Consider the following 21,326-nt stretch of genomic DNA (forward strand, 5'->3'; position numbering starts at 1 on the left):
CAAAATTACATGATTTAAAATTCTAAACTTGTACCTTGCTTCAAAATATTTTTGTTTCACTTGAAGATTTTTCCGGGCATATATCATGGGGTTATTCTAGCATCAACGCAAAATAATCGTAAGAACTTCCACACTTAACACACTCGGTCTATTTAGGTTTACTTGAAACGGATCACTTATGAAAATAGAGTAGTTACTCCCCAACATTAACAAGGTTATTGGCTAATTCGTTGTAAAACAATGCCCTCACTAGGAGCAGCGATTCATTTACTCTCCTGGCCTCCTATGCTATTGCTACTGCAGTCTGGCTTATGCTAAAGTGATTGTGGAAAGTACCCACTGACCAGTCTAAAGCCTTCTCTCTTTTTTTGTAGAGCGAGGCAACAATGCACCTGCACCTATAATCGCTGACGTTGCACCACCAGACAATGCAGACGTGTGGAAAGACATGTACCTTGCCTACGCCACGATTCCAAACACGAAGTCCAAACGGAACACCACGGATGGATCATGGTTTCTTTCTGCCATCTGCAGTATCTTCAGCCAGCATGCTGCAACGATGCACCTTGAAGACCTAATGGAAAAGGTCAAATACAAAGTGAAGGACCGTTCTGCTGACAAAGAAAATCCACAAACTGTTGATATCGTCCTATGGGGATGGGTAAAACTGCTCTATTTTAACCCAGGTTTTTAGGAATATAACAAGTAGTGAATGGCCTGCTGTAAAGGTGAAAGAAGGCTAAGCGCCATGTATGCTGCCAGGAAGAATATTGTGTTATTTGTGAGCAATAAAGTTTGGAAGCTGAGTGATTGCAGTGTTTGTGGGAATTGCGAAGAACCGCGGCACACGATCCCGAGCCGGCGCGCGCTTCGGGAGAGACGCTTTGCGCTGAAACCGAACCGGTGGCACGCTGGTTCATCGGCGCATCTCCGAGATATGGCACCACCTGTCTGTCCGCGGGCAGAGCGATGTGGGCGCACGGGAGATGGGGAGACTCTCGCCGGAGGCCCGTTCGGGGCAGGATTACAGATGGGCGAAACGGCACACTTCAGTGAGCGGCAGAGAACGGCTCTATTCACTGAAGTAAACCGGTTCATTTGACCGGTTCAGCGGTTCGTTTACGTTTGTAAACTGTGTTAAGCGTGCATATTATTAATTATTACGTAATTGTTATTGCGACATTTATTTTGTAGCAACATCTCGTATATTTGTATAAAAAACACTTCGTTCCATCTACATTACAAAAAAATTGTATTTGCGGTATTTTAATATCAACAATGTCCAAAATGTAAATTTTCTGTCAACTTTATGAACCCACAAAGACGCTGTACTAGTAATTTCTTCCGGCTCTTCGCGAAGGTGCAGCATTCGGCGCTCTTCATATTGTGGTCACGGTGAACACTCCACAAAACTAACATGATGTCGTAACAGACAGCAACCATGCGTACAGAAACGAGTTGACTTCATCATCACTCCAAGGCCTTGAACGTCTTTGTGAAGATCCAAAATCATATTTTTTTACTCTACGTTTTGTCCTTACGCGCTGTTTCTCACATTTTCAACATGCCCCAACCAGACCACTTGCTCCCCGTTTTAAAATCTACCGGAAGGTCCCGACACGACTCGTCCAGGGCCATGTTTAGCAGTCTGGTCGAGCGAGCAGCCACTAAGCGGCGGTTCTTATGAGAGCCGCTCTATCAAAAAATCGCCGAGAGCCGAGAATCGCCGCTGAATTGAGCGGTTCAGAAGATCTGGCTCGTTCCTGACTCGGAGAACAGCTGAACGCACAAACGCAACTGTGGTGAATCATATGGACAGAGGAGTTTATTTTCCTATTAATTTGAAAATACAGACGAAGTTTGTTGACTGCTGCCATTGCGGACTCCCGATCCGTCATTCACCGCCACCGCGGTCTCTGAACCACTGTTTCCAAATGGCGCCTCAGAAGATCCGCTTCGCAAAGAGCGGCTCTCGAAAAGAGCGGGCAGGAGAGCCGAAGAACGGTTCGGAAGAACCGGCATTCCTCACTCGAACTGTCTGCCGACATGACAGAACGCGCTGGAGGAATTTGGAACGTGAGCCCGACCGATCCAGGCAGGGCAGTTGCTTTCTTGCACCGATAATAGATGGCGCTAAACTCGCCACAAAGAGCCGGATCTTTTGAGCCGTTCTTGGGCTCTTCGGCTCAATATTTGAGCGGAAGAGCTGGAAGAGCCGAAGAGCGGCTCAAGGACAGCCTTGAGGGGTGTTTCAATCAAAACTGCAAACAATTTAGAATTATCATTACCCTGAAACGAAAAGCTAAGGACAGAGAAGGAAACAGATATCGTCTTGTAGCTAATAATTCGATAATAAAAAAAGTTCGCCAAAAGTCTGAATGATAACAAATATTTTATTTCCCAAATAGACATTTAAAGAAGTATCAATTTGGCCTTACATACAATACTTCCACAAATCAAGACTGTGTTCGACATTTCGGCGCACTTTAAAGATCCCCAGGTGGTCAAAATTCGCAGCCGCCCAGTACGGCGCGCCTCATAACCTTTGTAGTTTCCGCGCGTTAATCCTCGTAATACACAAGTAATTGAGATAGAAGGGCGGAAGGGATTAGCCAGATCTGGGTAAGAATGTTACAGAAAGATTCATCGGATACGGAGGAATGGATGATGAAGCAGCTTCACAATGTTGCAGGTAGATGCGTTAAATAGGTCGCAGAATGAATCGCGCTTTGCAATAGGGATACGAATGATAGTGAAGAGCAATTTAATGAGGAATGACAGTAGCGGGGAGATGATTTCTGATTTATCTGGTTGGAATTACTTCAGTCCCATACTAGTTTCGGTGGTCTGATCCCAAAGGAGAGATTTTCGATCGCAAGCAAGATGTAGAATTTCCGTTTGAACTGGAGATAAGAGCCTACCCAAAATCAATCAAGTTCCTAGGAGCAAAACAAATTTTAAAGAGAAGTCTACCGCTATGCTGTAATCTATGTCTTCAGGTATACTGCGCAACGTGAGTGCGCAGTAAACGAGAGTGCGCAGCGGGAGTGCGCGATTAAGTGCGAAATTTCTAGGTTTGTGGACGGCACCTGTTCTGTCAAAAAGAACCCAACCTGCGTGCGCTCTAGATATTAGGCGGTGGAACGGTCAGATTTGTATGCATGGCGCAATGATCAAGGAAAAGCTTTTCGGGTATCTCCAAGGTTTAATTCTGTGCGTGTTCACGTCATAAACGATCACGTTCGAACACCTTATTGCCGCGAACCAATATTGCCGCGAACCATACATTGGGTTTGTTTATTTGTGTTTTGCTTTTACCGCCCGGCTGCGCCGGTCTGTGTTATCTCTGCGCCAAGGGAAGCGCGTGTTCCATTCTTTCTTTCTGTGCCGCAAGTGTTATCTGTCGTGATAGGGAGAGCATTCCGATCTAACGTGAACAGCCCAGAATAATCTTCTTGGATCTACTATGTTCTCGATGTGAATCGACGTTTCGAGAACCACGCGCGCCGAAAGATAAAAAGCCTGCAGTGCGGACGCCGGAGCTTTCGATTCGACGACACTCGCCTGTGCAAGTCACTGTGTTGACCGCTGCTTCGCCGCCTCTGTATTCTTTTGAGTTGTTAGGGGAGCACAAGTTCGCTCCAATAAACTTGTTTCTCATTCAAGACAACTGCATCGTCCTTGTCTTCGCGACATCTGGTGGGGTGCTGGGTACTAAGCCTTTATGCCCTCTACGACATCTCGAAGCCGCCAAGCCAGTCCAACCAGAGAAAGCCCCCGACTGCAAGGATTGCTACCCGAGTTCGGTCTTCTGCCAGAAGGGCCCAAGAGAAGGAACGCTGCAACCAACACCATGGTGCCAGAAACAACGTCGCCAATCATCCTGCAGCAGCCCCGAGAACCGCCATCGTTCCGGGGAGCCCCCGCTGAAGACCCCGAAGTATGGTTGGAGAAGCTGGAGCGCGTCCGCATCTTCAACAGGTGGGACGACGAAGAAACTTTCCGGCATGTCTTCTTTTACTTAGAAGATTCTGCTCGAACTTGGTTCGAGAACCATGAGAGCTCTTTGACCGACTGGATTAAATTCAAAAGGGAGTTCCTTAAGACTTTCACTACCGTGGTGAGAAAAGAGCGAGCTGCGCTTTTGCTTGAAACTCGAACACAGCACCACAACGAAGGAGTCGTGATTTTCGTTGAGGACATGAAACGACTTTTTCGTCGTGCGGACCCTGAAATGACCGAGGAAAAGAAGCTCAGGTTTCTAATGCGAGGAGTGAAGCAAGAGCTTTTTGCTTGTCTAGTCCGTAACCCTCCGAAGACAGTGGCGGAATTCGCGTCTGAGGCGGCCGCGATGGAGAAGACGCTAGAAATTTGAACGAGGCAGTACGACCGCCCCGTCAACGCGCTGTTCTCTGAGACCATCGGTGCCGCAAATGGAAGCTCCGATACATTACGAGAGACCATCCGAGCTGTGGTCAGGGAGGAGCTTCGGAAGCTTTTTCCAACGACGCCGCAACCTAAAGTGGCTTCCCTGAACGACGTAATGCGAGAAGAAGCCCAAAACGCACTGGGAACTTCTACGCCGTCGGAAGCACCCCGCGAACCACAAGCCATGACCTACTCCTCGGCTGTTCGTCAACCCCGCCCTGCTCCAACCCGTCGTCAAGAGACCGAGCCATACCGCCATCCAATGCCACCCGCCCGACGCCCTGTAGACCAATACCAGACGCCAAGGAAGACCGACGTGTGGCGAACGCCCGATAATCGCCCGCTGTGCTACCACTGCGGAGAGGCTGACCACATCTACCGTCGCTGTCCCTACAAGAGGCTCGGTTTCCGAGGGTTCTCCGTCGACGCCCCACGCCCCCAATACGGCCAGCGCCCTGCTGAGATCGAAGAATACCTCTCCAACACCAACCGAGGACTAACCCGCTTCAACCGTTCACCGTCGCCCTACCCGTATCAGTCACCGAACCGCCGCAGCACAGCTGACTTTTCACGTGGAAGGTCCCCCAGCCCACGCGGGGGAAACTAAAAGCAGCAACTTCGGGAGGTAAAGTTGCACAACGGCGGAAAAATGAAAACCCTCCAACGACGTAGCGACTCGCTGAAGACCATCATTCACGACATGCCCTCACCCCGACGACCCGACCTAGCCCTAACGAGACTCCTGAACACGACAGCTACACGGCGCGACGCGTACCCGACCTGACCAAGACGTCCGTTGAGAAGACGACGAGAACGACGATGCACAGTGCCCGACCGTCAACACGTACAAGCAGAGATACGACGCCCCGACGAACCCGGAACTCGAGGAAGACTGCATCTGACGTCAAGGTGTCCATCGACGGCTTTGACGTAGTCGCCCTCGTAGACACGGGAGCTGACTATTCGGTAATGAGCGGACCATTTGCGTCTAAACTGAAAAAAGTTATGACCAGATGGGACGGTCCGCACATACGCACAGCAGGAGGCCACCTCGTGACGCCAAGTGGAACGTGCACATCGCGCGTCACCATAGACGGCACAACGTACCCTGCGGCGTTCGTCATTCTGCCTAACTGCTCCCGCGACGTAATTCTTGGAATGGACTTTTTGATGGACAACGGTGCAATATTCGATCTGCAGACCAAGTCAATAACTTTTTCCCCCAATCACTCCATGACGCCGGAACCGAACCCCGAACGACGTGCTGGTGTAGGGATTGCCGATGATCATGTCACCCTGCCACCCCGCGCAAGCTTGATGGTCGCAGTCTGCTGTGAAGATGCTGCTCCTGACGTCGACGCTATCGTAGACACTGATCACAGGGTGCTTCTCGACCGTGGTGTGTCGGTCGCAAGAGGCATTGCGCGCTTCAAGGAACACCAATCCCACATTTTGGTTACTAATTTCACCGAGGAGTACCAGCATTTAAACAAGGGCGTGGCAATTGCATTCCTCGAAGAAGCGCAAGAAGCAAGTGACGTGATCGCGGTCGCCGACTTTGAACGCACACCCGTAGAAACCTTCAAGCTCCCGCAGCCCTTCGACGTGAATCCGGCGCTACCGCAAGAACAACAGAACAAGTTATTGGCTTTGCTGCGTCGCTATAGTGAATGTTTTTCGTCGAGCGCAAAACTACGTCAGACCCCTCTAGCGAAGCACCGAATAATAACCGAAGATGAAGCCTGACCTACCCGACAGTCACCGTACCGCGTCTCTTCACACGAACGGGAAGCCATCCGGACTCAAGTCGACGACATGCTCAGCGACGACATTATACAGGCATCGAAAAGCCCCTTTGGCTGCGCCCGTCGTACTCGTAAAGAAAAAAGACGGCACATTAAGGTTTCGTGTTGACTACCGGCGACTGAACAAAATCACGAAACAGGACGTGTACCCCTTCCCCCGAATCGACGACGCCCTCGACCACCTCTGCCACGCGAAGTACTTCTCATCGATGGACCTGAATACCGGCTACTGGCAAATTGAAGTGGACGAGAGAGACCGAGAGAAGACTGCATTTATAACCCCAGACGGCCTATACGAGTTCAAGGTGATGCCGTTTGGGCTGTGCACAGCACCAGCGACGTTTCAAAGAGTCATGGACACTGTGCTAGCTGGCCTTAAGTGGCACACCTGCCTCGTATACCTCGACGACGTAGTGGTATTCGCCCGGACTTTCGACGAACACCTTGCAAGGTTGGAGTCTGTACTCGAGGCCATTCGTACGTCGGGGTTGACGCTGAAGCCTGAAAAGTGCCGTTTCGCATACGGGGAACTCAAGTTCTTGGGCCACGTCGTCAACGCCGCGGGAGTCCTACCTGACCCGGCAAAACCTTCAGCCATTGCGAACTTCCCAAGGCCGAAAGACTAGAAGGGCGTGCGAAGATTTCTCGGGCTGTGAGCATACTACCGGCGCTTCGTCGCAAACTTCGCACGCATTGCAGAGCCACTCACGCGCTTGACGAAAGATAGCACCCCTTTCAGCTAGGAAAACGACCAAGAAAAAGCATTCTGCGAGCTGCAAAAACGCCTGCAAAGCCCGCCCGTGCTCGCTCATTTCGACGAAAATGCCGCAACGGAAATGCACACGGACGCCAGTGATATAGGCTTGGGTGCCGTCCTTGTCCAAAAGCAAAGCGGCTGCGAAAGGGTAATCGCCTATGCCAGCCGTGGTCTGTCGAAGGAGGAGAAAAACTATTCTGCCTCTGAGAAAGAGTGCCTGGCTATTATATGGGCGATTTCAAAATTTCGCCCATACGTGTATGGAAGGCCATTCAAGGTTGTAACAGACCACCATGCGCTGTGTTGGCTCGCCAATTTGAAGGACCGCTCTGGCCGTCTTGGGCGGTGGAGCTTGCGCCTGCAGGAGTTCGACGTTACAGTCGTTTATAAATCCGGCAGGAAACACTCCGACGCCGACTGCCTGCCCCGCGCCCCCGTCGACCCACCACCACAAGACGCTGATGAAGACAGCGCGTTCTTCGGGATCGTGACGGAGAGCGACCTAGCCGCCCAGCAGCGTGGCGACCCCGACTTACGCGTCAAAATTGAGTACCTCGAGGGATGCAACGTTGCCGTTCCTAGGACCTTCAAACGCAGCTTACCAGCATTCAGCCTGAGAAACTCCGTCCTCGTGAAGAAGAATTTCAACCCCGGAACAAGAGCGAATTACCTTCTCGTCATCCTTCGGACCTTCGTGACGAAATTTTGGAAGCTTGCCACGACGACCCGTCTTCCGGACATCTCGGCACAGCCCGCACTATTGGAAAAATCAAGGCGAGGTACTACTGGCCCGGGCTTACCTCTGACGTCACCCACTACGTCCGGAGCTGCCGTGACTGCCAGCGACGAAAAACGCCGCCGACAAGACCCACCGGACTTCTGCAACCAATCGCCGTCCCATCGAGACCATTTCAACAGATTGGAATGGACCTTTTAGGTCCGTTCCCTACGTCACGATCACACAACAAGTGGATTGTCGTAACGAGAGACTACATGACGCGGTACGCTGAGACCACCGCTCTTCCGAGGGGGACTGCACAAGAAGTGGCAAAGCTCTTTATAAGCCAAGTTGTGCTGCGACATGGAGCCCCGGAAGTCCTAATCACCGACCGTGGAACGGCATTTACTGCGGAGCTGATGCAAGGAGTATTACGCTACAGCAACACGGATCACCGAAGAACGATGGCGTACCACCCCCAAACGAACGGACTAACAGAACGTCTGAACAAGACAATCGCAGATATGCTGTCAATGTACGTTGACGTTGAACATAAGACTTGGGACGAAGTGCTCCCGTATGTCACGTTTGCGTACAACACGGCTATCCAGGAGACGACGCAGCTGACGCCGTTCGAGCTTGTCTACGGTAGAAGGCCGACTACGATGCTCGACGCCATGCTTCCGCACGTAGAAGACGACGACCTCAACGCCAACGTCCACGGATATCTTCAACGTGCGGAGGAGGCCCGCCAGCTCGCTCGAGTTCGTATAACGGACCAGCAGCTGGTGGATGCGGTCCGCTACAACCTCCGACGCCGAGACGCCGAGTACCAACCAGGGGATCGTGTGTGGGTTTGGACTCCCATCCGACGACGCGGACTCAGTGAGAAGCTCCTGCGACGGTATTTCGGATCCTGCCAGATTCTACGACGTGTCGGCCAACTTACCTACGAGGTGATCCCCGATGGTGATTCCGGAACATCACGACGACGCACGCGGCCCGAAGTCGTCCACGTGGTTCGCTTGAAACCTTTCTACGGACGATAACGAATTTTATTTTTATTTTCGGACTGTCGCTTATGTTAGCATCGGGTCGATGCACTCTTAGAGGGGGGGTAATGCCGCGAACCATACATTGGGTTTGTTTATTTGTGTTTTGCTTTTACCGCCCGGCTGCGCCGGTCTGTGTTATCTCTGCGCCAAGGGAAGCGCGTGTTCCATTCTTTCTTTCTGTGCCGCAAGTGTTATCTGTCGTGATAGGGAGAGCATTCCGATCTAACGTGAACAGCCCAGAATAATCTTCTTGGATCTACTATGTTCTCGATGTGAATCGACGTTTCGAGAACCACGCGCGCCGAAAGATAAAAAGCCTGCAGTGCGGACGCCGGAGCATTCGATTCGACGACACTCGCCTGTGCAAGTCACTTTGTTGACCGCTGCTTCGCCGCCTCTGTATTCTTTTGAGTTGTTAGGGGAGCACAAGTTCGCTCCAATAAACGTGTTTCTCATTCAAGACAACTGCATCGTCCTTGTCTTCGCGACAATATTTGGTGTCATTTATCGCGCACTATGAGGAGAAATCAGAAAACCGCATTTTTGCGTTGCTCACTAAACGGAAGTGCAGTCCAATTGAAATTTTTCAAATTGGTGCGTCATGTCACCGAGTGTATATTGTGGTTTTCCATTCAGGTAAAAATGCACTCGAGTTTCTGAAGCATTGCTGTCTACCCTGACTGCATCAGTTCAAATGCTCTCAGCAGGTCAAGTGGGGCAAGCAAAAGCTTAGGAATAGCTGGAGTTGCCTCTGCTTTGTAGGCGAGCAAGAGAAGTAGCTTAAGCGCCACGCAGCCTCACAGCCCTCAAGCAAATAGACATACCGCTATTTTTAACCACCATACGAATACCGTAAAATACGGAATTTGGTGACGTTCTCTGCATAACAGGAATGCCTTTCAGAATTTACAAATATATGGGTTCATAAATTCGGCGTGGGCGTTGACATCAGGATTTTGCTTTTTACAATGTGAGACAAGCAATATCAAGTGTTCCGTTCCCATTTTCAAATTTTTGTTTTGTCACAATCGTGGAATTTGTTCTAGGGCAAATTTGTGGACAAGGTTTGTAGCCACAATACAATTTACATATATTAACTGCTAGAATAAATGTTCACAACCTAGAAGCACGCATATCTTTCCAAAAATTGTTATCCGCCGATGAGGAAGGCAAGCTGAAACCTTAGAAATTGTTTTTAGAGATTTGTTTCATTTATCCATAGCACAAAGAACTAGTTCGGTATGTGAATTGTCAGCAATAACGTCCGTATTTTCTGGGTATTCTTTTTACCTGTTTTCCTTTTTAAGACTTTATTCTTTATTCAATCAGGGATAGTGAGCTCACAGGGCTTCATAGTAATATACTGAAGAGGACCGGCAGGTTGGCTCAGCATTATGACCTGCTATTCTTTTCGCTTTGTTGGGGCTGTAAAAATTTAAAAGGCTCTCACATTTTAGTCCTGTCTCTGGGCAACATCCTTTTGTATGTATTTTTCTATCGAAGCAAAGCTTTTTACCCCTACCCCTCAAGGGTTCTTTCTCGAGCGTTGGTGTCAAGAGAAAACTCCCGCGAAGAAATAAAAGAATTTACTGGAACCACCAAGAATCGAACCTGGAACTAAGAGAGTAACAGATCGAGACCCCGTTGTCTTACTGATTTAGCTACAAGGCCGCGCGGGACGGGTAAGAGTGTGGTGCACTCACCAAGCACATATACGGGTTCGTTCCCTGCATTCTCGCTAAATGCCACGTAATAGCGTTTCGCGACCCCTCGCGCTGCTGTGCGATCTACCGACGGCACGTCTAGTGGCTCTGTGCGCGTTTGTGCGTGTGCTAGGTGTCACAAAAATAATGTAAGCTCACACCAACGCACGACATCTTACCTCTAGTACGCCACTGTGCTAAAGCCTGTGGCCTCCAGTGTTCACGTAAAAAAATCACAGCTTTTTGTCGTTTGCCCTCACGCCAAACGATACATCAAAGAACACATTCAAATACTCCTTGATGGCCAGAGCTTCACTGCAAGTCACACCATCAAGATCCTGGCCCTACATCTCTAAACCCACACCAAGAGTAACGTATCCTTCCAGCGGCTCAAACACAGTGTCAACCAAATGATACACGTGATCAGGTGAGGTGCCACCAAAAAGCGAGCCTCCAGGAATCCGATACCTTTCAATTAAATCAAGCTTTTTCCCTATTGAGAATCACTTACGTCAACCCCCTGCCTTCTTCTTGGCAAGGAGTACATAACGATGCTTTATATAATGATTAGAAAGGCTAGTGAGCCGACCATTGGTCCACCCATGAGTGCGTCCACAGCGAGGCTGCTTAGCATGGGGCTCCTTAACACGGTGTAAGAGCTGCATGAGGGTCATATTTCTGATTAGAAGCTCCGAATGAGCCTAACTGCGCAGGGTGCCGCATCCTTCACCAGATCGGCTCGACAGCACAGAATGTCACACCGCTTGATGTACTAACTCTTCGCGACAAAAACTAAACATGCTTCCTTTGCTTATAAATATGAACCCCTCACACGACGAGTGTGGCCGACAAGCAGGGACTCAAGTGCTCAACACCACCCTCGTTGGCGATCATGCAGGGATCTACACAGTCGCCTACCAACATCGAGGGCAGCAGTACGCCATCATTCTGGCTACCTCCAGAACCAACCTTTTTGCATGTTCCTCACTCAAGATCCAAGACATGAGGGCCGCAGGTCGCAGGGCCGTAGGTCGACCCATGAGGGTCGCCTTGGCTCTAACTCAACCAGGGGTTTGGAAGGTAGTCACCGATTACCAACAAGACTATCGGAATATATAATTAGAGTTGGGTGTCCGGAGCTGCACTGCGTGTGCTAAAAAACCACTCCCCAAATGGTTCCATTCGGCTCATCTGGACACCTGATCAGGCTTCCATGGACGACAACGATTACGCCCACCAACACGCCTGCGCTTTCACCCCCGTGCTATGGAGCTGCACGAGGACAGTCACCCGTTTGTCTCCTTCAGGGACACAACCAAGCATTATCGCTTAACAGACAGACCATACCCTCATCTTACCCTGATCTTTCCAGAGAACACGCAACCCTGTGGCTCATACAATCGGGCTCCTTCCTACACGCGACGCGTGTTCGCTTAACGCAGCCGAATCGAAACGACGCTGAAGCTTTTGCCAGAAGTAGGAACACTCGGCCACATAATCAGGGTGTGCGACCTAGGCCCTCAGTACCATCCTGTGTTTCCGTCAACTACCCAACAAGAGCAATGGGAGATGCTGCTGTCTAGCGCCTTTCTCCCTACCCAGCTTCAGCTGGTAGAAAGGAACCACTCCCCTGGGGCGCACTCTGGGCCGTTCAGAGATTTTAATAGAAATATTTCCTCTTACTATTACTTTTTCTCCTCTATCTCATCCTTCATCTCGGCCGCTGATCTTGTCGCCTCCCTCCTAAGCGGCAAAGGCGGAGAAGTGAGACCGACGAACACCGGGTTTGAGCTTCCTTTAATTTTATATGAAAAAGAGTTTCCACTCACGTGCTACACCAATAAAAATCAACCGACCCCCGTTCATACATTACGAATCGATTTACCCTAACAAAGAATGTCTGTTTGATGTAATAAAGGTTGTGGGTAGGTGCATTTCACTTCTGTCTGGTTACACTACATGTAGAGTGACGTGAGAGAATTTAAGTGACGTCCCGTGGGTAATCGTTGTGAGGGCCGTTTACAGCTTTGCTTTCCAACCACATTCACAGGGTGGATTGCCGCGAACTTTTATTTACACGGATACAATTCCTGAGCAAGAATAGGTATAATGAAGGGCAGAACAGTTGGTCAGGAAGCCGACAAGACAGTACACTTACTTCCAATCGAGCTTCATCCTGTATGAGATAATGAGGCGAAAGCCTAAATCGTGTTTAGGTATTTGTGTAGGTTACACATGTCAGTTGGTACATATCAGAAGTTTCTGCTATTGTATGGTGTTTCTCCCTTAAAAGAAAACAGAAATATACAAAACCCGTACGACATTTCTGACGTTTTAATTGTCTGTCTTTAGCAGCTTAAACTCTGCGCTGATGATTCAGACAGTCAGATAATCAGAGTGCGCATATCATTCTAGATACGTATTTACAGAATTCATCTTCGTGTGGTTAGAGGGAGAGACAAAAATGTAAGATAACTGCATCTGACTAAAAATGCGCCGCGTTCTTGTTACACACTAAACGCTCGAAATAAATCGAATTTTGTTATTCTACAATACAGGTATATCACACCAAACAGATCCTATGCAATATTTAAAATTGCCAATGCTTGAAATGCCCTTTTTAATTATATGGTTCCAATATTATCATAAGTCTCGCTTATGTTTTTGCGGCGACACTCCAAGAATAACATTCGCGTTCACTCAATACAGCATTAAAAAAACCACCGGGGTGTGTGAATAGACTGCGGTGATTCTCACCCCAAAGCTCTATATGGGATTTATTATTACTAAGTACATTTGCAGGTGAACCAATCAAGTGCACTCACCGTCGACAAATCCACCAGGCTCTAATGTACTGCCTGCGTGAAATAACACTTTCAGGGAAGTTTAGCTTTCACATTGCATACTTCGTATTGCGGGTTTGATAAAGTGTTTCGTTTTTTTGGTAGGGATGTTGCAGCTAAAATTTTAGATATTGCTTTGCAGCATTCATAACTCGGTAAGCTTACTGAAATACGTTCCAATTTTTTATATCCTACATGTCATGGTTAAGAGCGCTCGGAATCCCCTTTTGATAGTATTCTTTATGGTTTTTTCGAAATGACTCTGATGACGTTTGTGTAATGACGACTGTCAATGTAAACGCTACACGCGCCCTAAGGGAATAAATAAATGGGTACCAGTAAAATGGATCCTCAGTACAATGAAAATATATAGTAAATTAGGTAAGGCAGGCGAAGGTTGCGTCAAAATTCAGTGTCAGACAACAGTGGCCCAGCCTCGAAGGTGACTGTTACTCTGTGTAAGAATGCATAGCCAGAACTTGAATTCGTGACACATGGTAAAATTTGTATCGGATTCTATATCGATCTTTGCTGCATTAGTCGATGTGTATCTCTCAGTTTCTTTCAACGGTTTTCAACTACCGTCTTCACATTCCCGTCCTGTTATTTCCGCCACTGCTACACTTTGCTTGGTTAGAAACGTTTTCTTTACGTGAAACAAAAAATTAATTGCTTTTTTTTTCGAGTACAAATTACCCCAGCTTCCATCGGTTCAGACAATTGGAACGTTCCGTAGGCATCGGCCCTCTATTAGTCGGCTTAGTAGTTGTAGGGAAAACGCATGGTGGCAATAGTGCGGATGCAAGGCAAGTTGTCTTCCAACCCAAGCTGACAACCACCAAACTTGGGCAATGACCGCTTGGAGACAAGAATAGCGTAGCGCCCCGTAAAAAAACGTGGACATTTCTTGCTGTGTACTCGTACTATTTGTTGTAGTAAAAAGAGTGATCGCAAGGCGTGACGTCATAGGAATACTTTACGAGGAACCCCGTCTTTGCAAACGCTTCGCCTATGTTGAACCGTTGCGTTTTTATGTCTTTTATTTCTGTATTTCTCTATTTTGTTTCTATCTCTATTATGACTGTAAGTTAAGAGTCTTCTACTTTGCGACCGCAAACACTTTCAAAGCAATATTGAAAATAATAATATGACCAATTTCTCTGTCAAACTTCAATAATGACTTTCATAAGCAGTTACCTCATGTCTCGCACAAGAAAGAAAAATTAGCAGTGGCTTAGCTCGGCCATGCCAGGATATACGTAGCGTGAGCTGAGGTTCAGCTGCTAATGCGTAGGTTTCCTGCTTGTCTAGGATTAGCTAATTACCATGCTTACTGCTGGTAAAACGATTTCCAATTCAATCCAATACAGACTATTCCAGTTCAGTCGAGTCCAGTCCAGTCCAGTCCAGTCCAGTCCAGTCCAGTCCAGTCACTGCTCCTCTCACCTACGCAGCACGGCTCTTTAGGAGCCACGCGAAACGGCTATCAAGCGGCTACGGCGCACCGTCAGACATCGTTACTGCGTAATTGAGGCGCACAGCTGGGCACGCGTCGGTTCCAGTGCGTCTGCCGCGGCTATGACGACACTCCTCTGGAATGCGCAGACCGGCCAATCTCTAGGCCCAATTTTCTACACACCCGTACTCCAATTGGATTAAATTGCAATTAATATTATACAATCCAATCCGATCCAGATCTCATCCAATCTAATCCAATTAAATAAAAATCCAATCCAATCCAATGCTCCTCGCGCTTGCACTGCACAGCCCTTCAAGGTCCACGCGAAACTGCTCAACCTCTGACAGTGCAGCTTACTCTACAAAAATTTTATAACAACCGAACAAAGTAAGAAGGGAGTCATCCCGAAGTAACAGATTTGTATTTCTTGTGCTGCCTGGGGTACGTCACCTGCTTTATCAGACCCATATGGGTTACTGAGATCCGTAAGTGCCGATAAATGCCGCCGATGCTTCCACGTCTCTGTTCGCAAACTACGACCAAAAGAGCAGCTTTCGTAGAAGAAACTTTCCTACACGATTTCATACAAAGCCTTGTTCAAACAATAGTGCTCGAGGTCGTGTTCTCCAAAGATAAATCCCTGTCGTGAACCTACTATCCCCATTAATATCAAAAACCCAATTTTTTCGTTGGTTCTCATCTCTTGTCAGATGTGTTAACACCACAATATTACAAATATTTACCAACGTAACAGTTGCTGCCACGATTGCCTCATTGTTCACAACACTCTTTTCAATGGGTTTACTGTCATGTCGACTATAACAATATTTAGGCTTTTCCAGAATCTCATGCTGCAATTTAAAGCAAATTGTTATCTCTTTTTAAGAAACGGGGGTTCGCTTTAGGAACCACCAATTAGGTAAATCAGTTGGTGTTTAAAACAAGAACTCGCGAATAAAAAGAACACCTTACCAGCGCAAGGAAGATCACATGCTAAGTTTCTCAGTTATCGCTAACATCCATAAAGTTACCTGCCTTACGTGTAGTGGAAGAGGCAATGGCAATTTGCAAAATTGAACACATCCTATCACCTGACCTTTATGCACCCAAAGTGTACATTGCAAATTCCGAACTGCGATTCAGCACATGATCACTGCACGAGTTGTTTTATACATCGACATGCACATTTTTTTTCATTTAAAATTGGTTTCAAAGAGCATTTTCTAGTTGTATGCAATTTCCTCGAGGCTAGCAATTGAACGTCGCCTCGCACCTGCAAGCTTGTATTTTTTTAGAATTGAAGATTTTCCTTCCTGTCCCACTGGTGCCTAATTTCAAATTTATTGCTTCATGACTTGAACATTTACCGTTATCCAGGATTGTGCAATTTTATTCTTTCAACAAACTAACAGTCTTGTTAACAATTCGTTTTCTCGGCGTTTATCTATGCCACCATCAATGTCATCGAGCAGTTACACTCAAGGTTTACTTTACTACTTACCTACCAATACAATTGCCTGCTTATGCCTTTTAGACGACGACTATATAATCTACCATACTGCTATTAGAGAATTACTAGATATCAATTGGCACCCCATGTAGATGTTAACGTTATATTTAGGTCGCGTAAAGAATTGCTGATGACTAACGCACCCCGCGAGACCACATCTGTTAAAGCAAATGTCATTCTGTACTCTTCGGCACCACCCTTTCCGAGCAACCACGTCTACCTGTGTGCGGCAGTGCCATAACCTTAAAAAGAAGATCCTGGTGGTTGAGTCGAAACCGACTGTTTGGGCGTTCCAGTGCTCTCACTGAATGCAACACTTCACTTTGGCTACCGTATTCTTTAGACGAAACAGCTGCACTGACCAGCTGGAAAAAATGGGCCACCGTTTTTTTCTGTTTTCTCCTACTACTTTTACTTTCCTATCTTTTTTTCCTCTTGTGCTGTCGTTCTACGACAGTATTTCTTTTTTATGGTGGCTAAGGTTTCCCTTGTGGGGTGGCCTACTCTGGATTCAGCCATTTGGTATACCGTTATGGTGTACAGCTTGCGCGGGCAGGAATTGGAAGTTTTTGTAGCCTACGCTGGGGCTTTATCATGGGCGAATGACACCAAGGGCAAATAGAATTTATTTATGTATTGTTTTTTTTCTTCAAAAGAACCTTCCTCAATAAACATGCAGTACCAATGTTGCCTCTAATATATTATGAATAATGACAGCAGCATTTTCGCTTCCGTATAAGGACGCAGAAAAAATTTAAGTCGTGTTTCGCCCATCGTAGTTACCAAAATTCTAACAGGTAGCATATCTGAAAACAACTAGGTCAATAAACTGTAAAATGGTTACTTCCTTCTGTAGCCCCCTACCTGCAGCTGGCGTAAAAGCTATCATCAATGCAGCATCCTAGAGATCCCTTCACCATTACCCAACATGCCACTGTTCTGCACCCTCTAACTTAACAGAAGGTCAGAGACGTTTATCCAATAAAAATTATACGGCAAAGAAAGAAATTTATTGAAACTACATCGTCCGCACCTTTGCATCAAGCACACTTCAGAGATATGTGGAAGTAGGCTACAGAAATCTTTAACTTATACCGTACAAACCACAGTTACCCCAATGCTATAAGTGCTTGAAGTGCTTCCATCGTCAAGAGAAGTCTTACCACATGCGCGTTTCACAAGAATACGCCAAAATTAGGTCACGAAAGTCACACATTTGTGTAAACTGCAGGGGAATCATCCAGCGTACTGTTGTTGTTGCCCGGCATAAAAAACTACACAAAAAAAGGATATAAAATTGCTGGAAATTCCGCATTAAAGGGAACAGAGGCGTTCAGAACTGCACTGTGTTTCAAAAAGTATAATGACTGGTTATAAAACGGTAGACGTTTGTGTCACTTGGTAAGTTTACACAACCTCTCATTGTACATCCACGTGCTCCAAAGTGTCATGACCTAGCCTGTGCAAAGCGCAGCGTTCAATTGTCGCCGGATCGTTAGAGTATCTACTATGATATGAAAGGTCCCAAAAAATCTCGTTGCAAAACCAATACTCTTCAAATCCCGCTAATTCCTGTCTGCAACGAACGGAGATGTGTGAATTTCCTGAACTGTTTCTGCTTTACATTGTCATTCGACTGTCCGAAATCAACAATTTCGTGCGTGATAAGCAGAAGCTTTTTTCTGGTAGCAAGATTGAAGTGGCAAGTTCAAATAAACTTAATTGCTCATAACTACTCAACAAAAACATCTCTAAAGTTACGTACCGGATCTTGCCTGATAAAAACAACCGAATGTCTCTATTATGCCTTTAAAATGGGTGTTTGCATTCTAACCAGCAGGTGTATTACCTTAAGGGCTGTTTTGAAGTCTGCAGCTCAACACATTACAAGAATTTCCGCTACCAAAATCTGGCAAAGAGAAAAAAACGCGCCAATCCACCCTGTGAATGTGGTTGGGAAGCAAAGCTGCAAATTGCACCCAAAACGATTACGCATACGACATCACTTAAATTCACTCACGTGGCTCTACAAATAGTGAAACCAGAGGCAAGTGAAATGCACTTAACTACATCCTTTATACATAAAAGAGATATTCTTTGTAAAGGTTAAATCATGGCATGATTCTCTTGTTCAGTTGTATTGGTGAAGCCCATTAGTGCAATCTCGTTTTATAAAATAAAGAAAGCTCAGGCCCGGTGTCAGACGATCTCACGTCTCCGTCTCTGCCACCGGCGACGGAGACGACGAGATCAGCAGCAGAGATGGTGGAAGAGGAGGGGGTGGAAAGGAGAAGAAGGAGGAGGCACTGCAGGTGGATGAAGATGAGGAGGGCATGGCGGAAGTACTTTTATGCAGATTTCTGAACGGCCCAGAGGGCGGCCAATGAGAGTGGTTCTTTTTTCACTGGAGCCCATATGCAGTCCATGCCACCTGTGATCTGTCCACCAGCTAAAGGCGCCGAGGGGCTGAACAGGAGCATATCCCATTGCTGTTGTAGGATAGTTAACGGGAAGAAAGGAGGGTGCCCAGGGCTAAATTCGCTAACCCCAATTATGTGGCAGAGTGTTTCTACGTCTGAGCATAATATACATTAAAGCGTCATACCGATTCGGGTGCATTAATTGAAGGCGCGTCGGGTATGGGAAGGAGCTGGATTGTTTGTCGTTCCATGGAAAGGTCAGGGTGGAGCGAGGGTACGGTCTGTATGTGAAAGTGCTAATGCTGGGTTGTCCTTGAACGTGACAAGGGGGTGACTGTGCTCGTGTAGTTCCATAGCCGAGCGGGTAAAACGCAGGCTTGTTGGTGGGCGTTTTTGTTCCCCTCCATGAAAGCGTGAGCGGGCGTCCAGACGAGCTGAATGTAACCGGTTGGTGAGTGTTTTTTGGGACACTCCGTGCAGCTTGAAAGACCCAAGCCGACAGGTAATTCCGGTAGGTTTGTTGCGAATCGTTGATCATCTAACAAACCCATTGTTGAGGGAGAGCTAACGTGATGGCTGCCTCTTCTTCAGTTGCTATGTCGTGGGTCTGGAGTGAGGCACACATTAAAGGTTTGTTCTGGAGGTAACCACAATGAGGGCGTACTACTCCCCTCGAGGTTTTGAGGCGTCTGTGTGGGTACCTGCATGATCCCCGCCGATGGTAGTGTTGAGCGCTTGAGCGCGTGCTTGTCGGCGACACTGGTGGGATGAAGGGTCGAGATTTTTACGTAAAGGGAGCATCTTTAGTTCCTGTCACCAAGATTCCGGGAGAAGAATACGAAAGCGTCATTCCGTGCTGCCCAGCCAATCTGGTGAAGGATGGAGCGACCCACTGCAGTTCTGCTCGATAGGAGCTTCCGGTTAGAAAGATGGCGAGTATCAGCTCTTCCACCGTGTTGTGGAGCCCCATCCTAACCAGCCGCCCCGTGGACACACTCATGGGAAAACCAATGGCCTGATTAACCGCCTTTCCAATCATTATGTCAAGCATCTTTATATCCTCCTTAGGGGTTGACGTAAGTTATTCTCGAGAGGACAAAGCTTGAATTAATCGAAAGGTATCGGCTTCCTTCAGGCGTCACTTCTTGGAGGCAACTCTCCTGATCATGTGTATGATTTTAGTGATGCTGTGTTGGAAACGCTGCAAGGATTCTTCACTCTTTGAGTTGGCCTGGAGGTGTAGACCCAAGATCTTGATGCTGGGGCTGGGAGTGACAGCCTGGCCATGAAGGAGTATTTGAACGTCTTCCTTGATGTGTCGTTTGGCGTGGGGCGTACGGCAAGGAGATCTGGTTTTTTAGGTGAACACTGGAGGCCACAGGCTTTAGCAAATTGGCGTACGGGAAGTGAGATATCATGTGTTGATGTGAGCGTCTTTACATTTTTGTCACTCCAAGCACATGCGCAAGGCGCGCACGCGGCCGCTACACGTGCCGTGGACGGAGCGCACAGCGGCGCGAGAGGTCGCGTAACGCTATCAAGTGGCATTCAGCGATAACGCAGGAGGTAAACCCGCAGATGTGCTTGGTGAGTGCACCACCTGCATTTCCCGTCTCAGCGTGAGCTCGTAGCTTAACCAGTAAGACAAGGGGATAACACTCCGTTACTTCATTTGTCCAATGTCCGATTCCTGGCGGTGCCGGTAACTTCCTTTGTTTGTTCGCGGGAGTTTTCTGTTGACACCAACGGTCGTGAAAGGACCCTTAGGGGGTAGAGGTAGAAAGGTTTGTTTTAAAACACGTTACAAAAGAGAAAATACCGGCATAGAACACACAGCACTGGATTTATTGCTTGCGAGGCGTGTCAGCATCTACGCTTAATCCGAATAGGATGAGATTGTTGCAGTGAACGTGTAGTACGTTCTGAAGCAATGTGAGCAAAATGAACCCGATACTTACCTTTCCTCAAAAACGTTTTGCGATCCAATGAGGAATAGACTGGCGCACCCAGAGTGGCGGCTGAGTAGGTGCTACCATTCCCTCTATTTTGTTGTATGTAACACCACCCTGTCTTCTTCATACCAGTTTCGTCCAACTTGTTATGCCCATTTTGGTACTTCCGTTCTCGCTTGACGCCGGAAGAGGGAATTACGCGCGGCATCTGAGTACGTACGACATAGTCAGTGCTGTGTCATCCGTACTTATTGGTTTGCACACTCGCGGCTTATCCAGCGCATCATCTCGTGACCTTCCAATTGCTCCTAGGCTATTATGGAATGGTTTATAAAACTTCTACGCTAGTGGAAAGTACGGTGTTCAGAAATCAGGAAATCCTGCATCTTTTCGCATCAATGAGAAGCCGAGAAATAACCGAAGCTCTTGCAGTACAAAAGGAGTACTTCGTGAGCCTCGAACGTTCTGAGTATTTCCTAATGTTCGTATTGAACAAAATGATTTCCCACCCTCCGTTGAAGATGCCCACAATAATTGTCAAACGCGTTTATTTGGCAAGTGGTGTTCTTGATTCAAGATCTCAGAAATTCTTTATATGGCGCACATGACAAGGTGATACTCAGTTTTGGAAACAAAGCAACAGATCCTTTCAAGAAAAAGCGTAAGAAAAGTAACG

The 21,326-nt window shown here is 47.5% G+C and overlaps 1 protein-coding gene across 4 annotated transcripts in view; it reads left to right on the forward strand.

The window, feature by feature from the left end:
• Positions 1 to 806, forward strand: part of LOC144147095 (uncharacterized) — a 364,907-nt gene extending 364,101 nt beyond the window's left edge. For all 4 annotated transcript variants that reach the window (XM_077679149.1, XM_077679147.1, XM_077679150.1 and 1 more), the window contains one exon: positions 375 to 806. In XM_077679149.1, coding sequence (XP_077535275.1) covers positions 375 to 694 — 320 coding nt within the window. In that variant the 3' untranslated portion in view covers positions 695 to 806. The remainder of the gene's footprint in view (positions 1 to 374) is intronic.
• Positions 807 to 21,326: the final 20,520 nt, after the last annotated feature.

Source organism: Haemaphysalis longicornis, unplaced genomic scaffold (assembly GCF_048455015.1).
Source record: "Haemaphysalis longicornis isolate Haplotype H1 unplaced genomic scaffold, Haemaphysalis longicornis Haplotype H1 scaffold_7, whole genome shotgun sequence".
NCBI lineage: Eukaryota > Metazoa > Arthropoda > Arachnida > Ixodida > Ixodidae > Haemaphysalis > Haemaphysalis longicornis.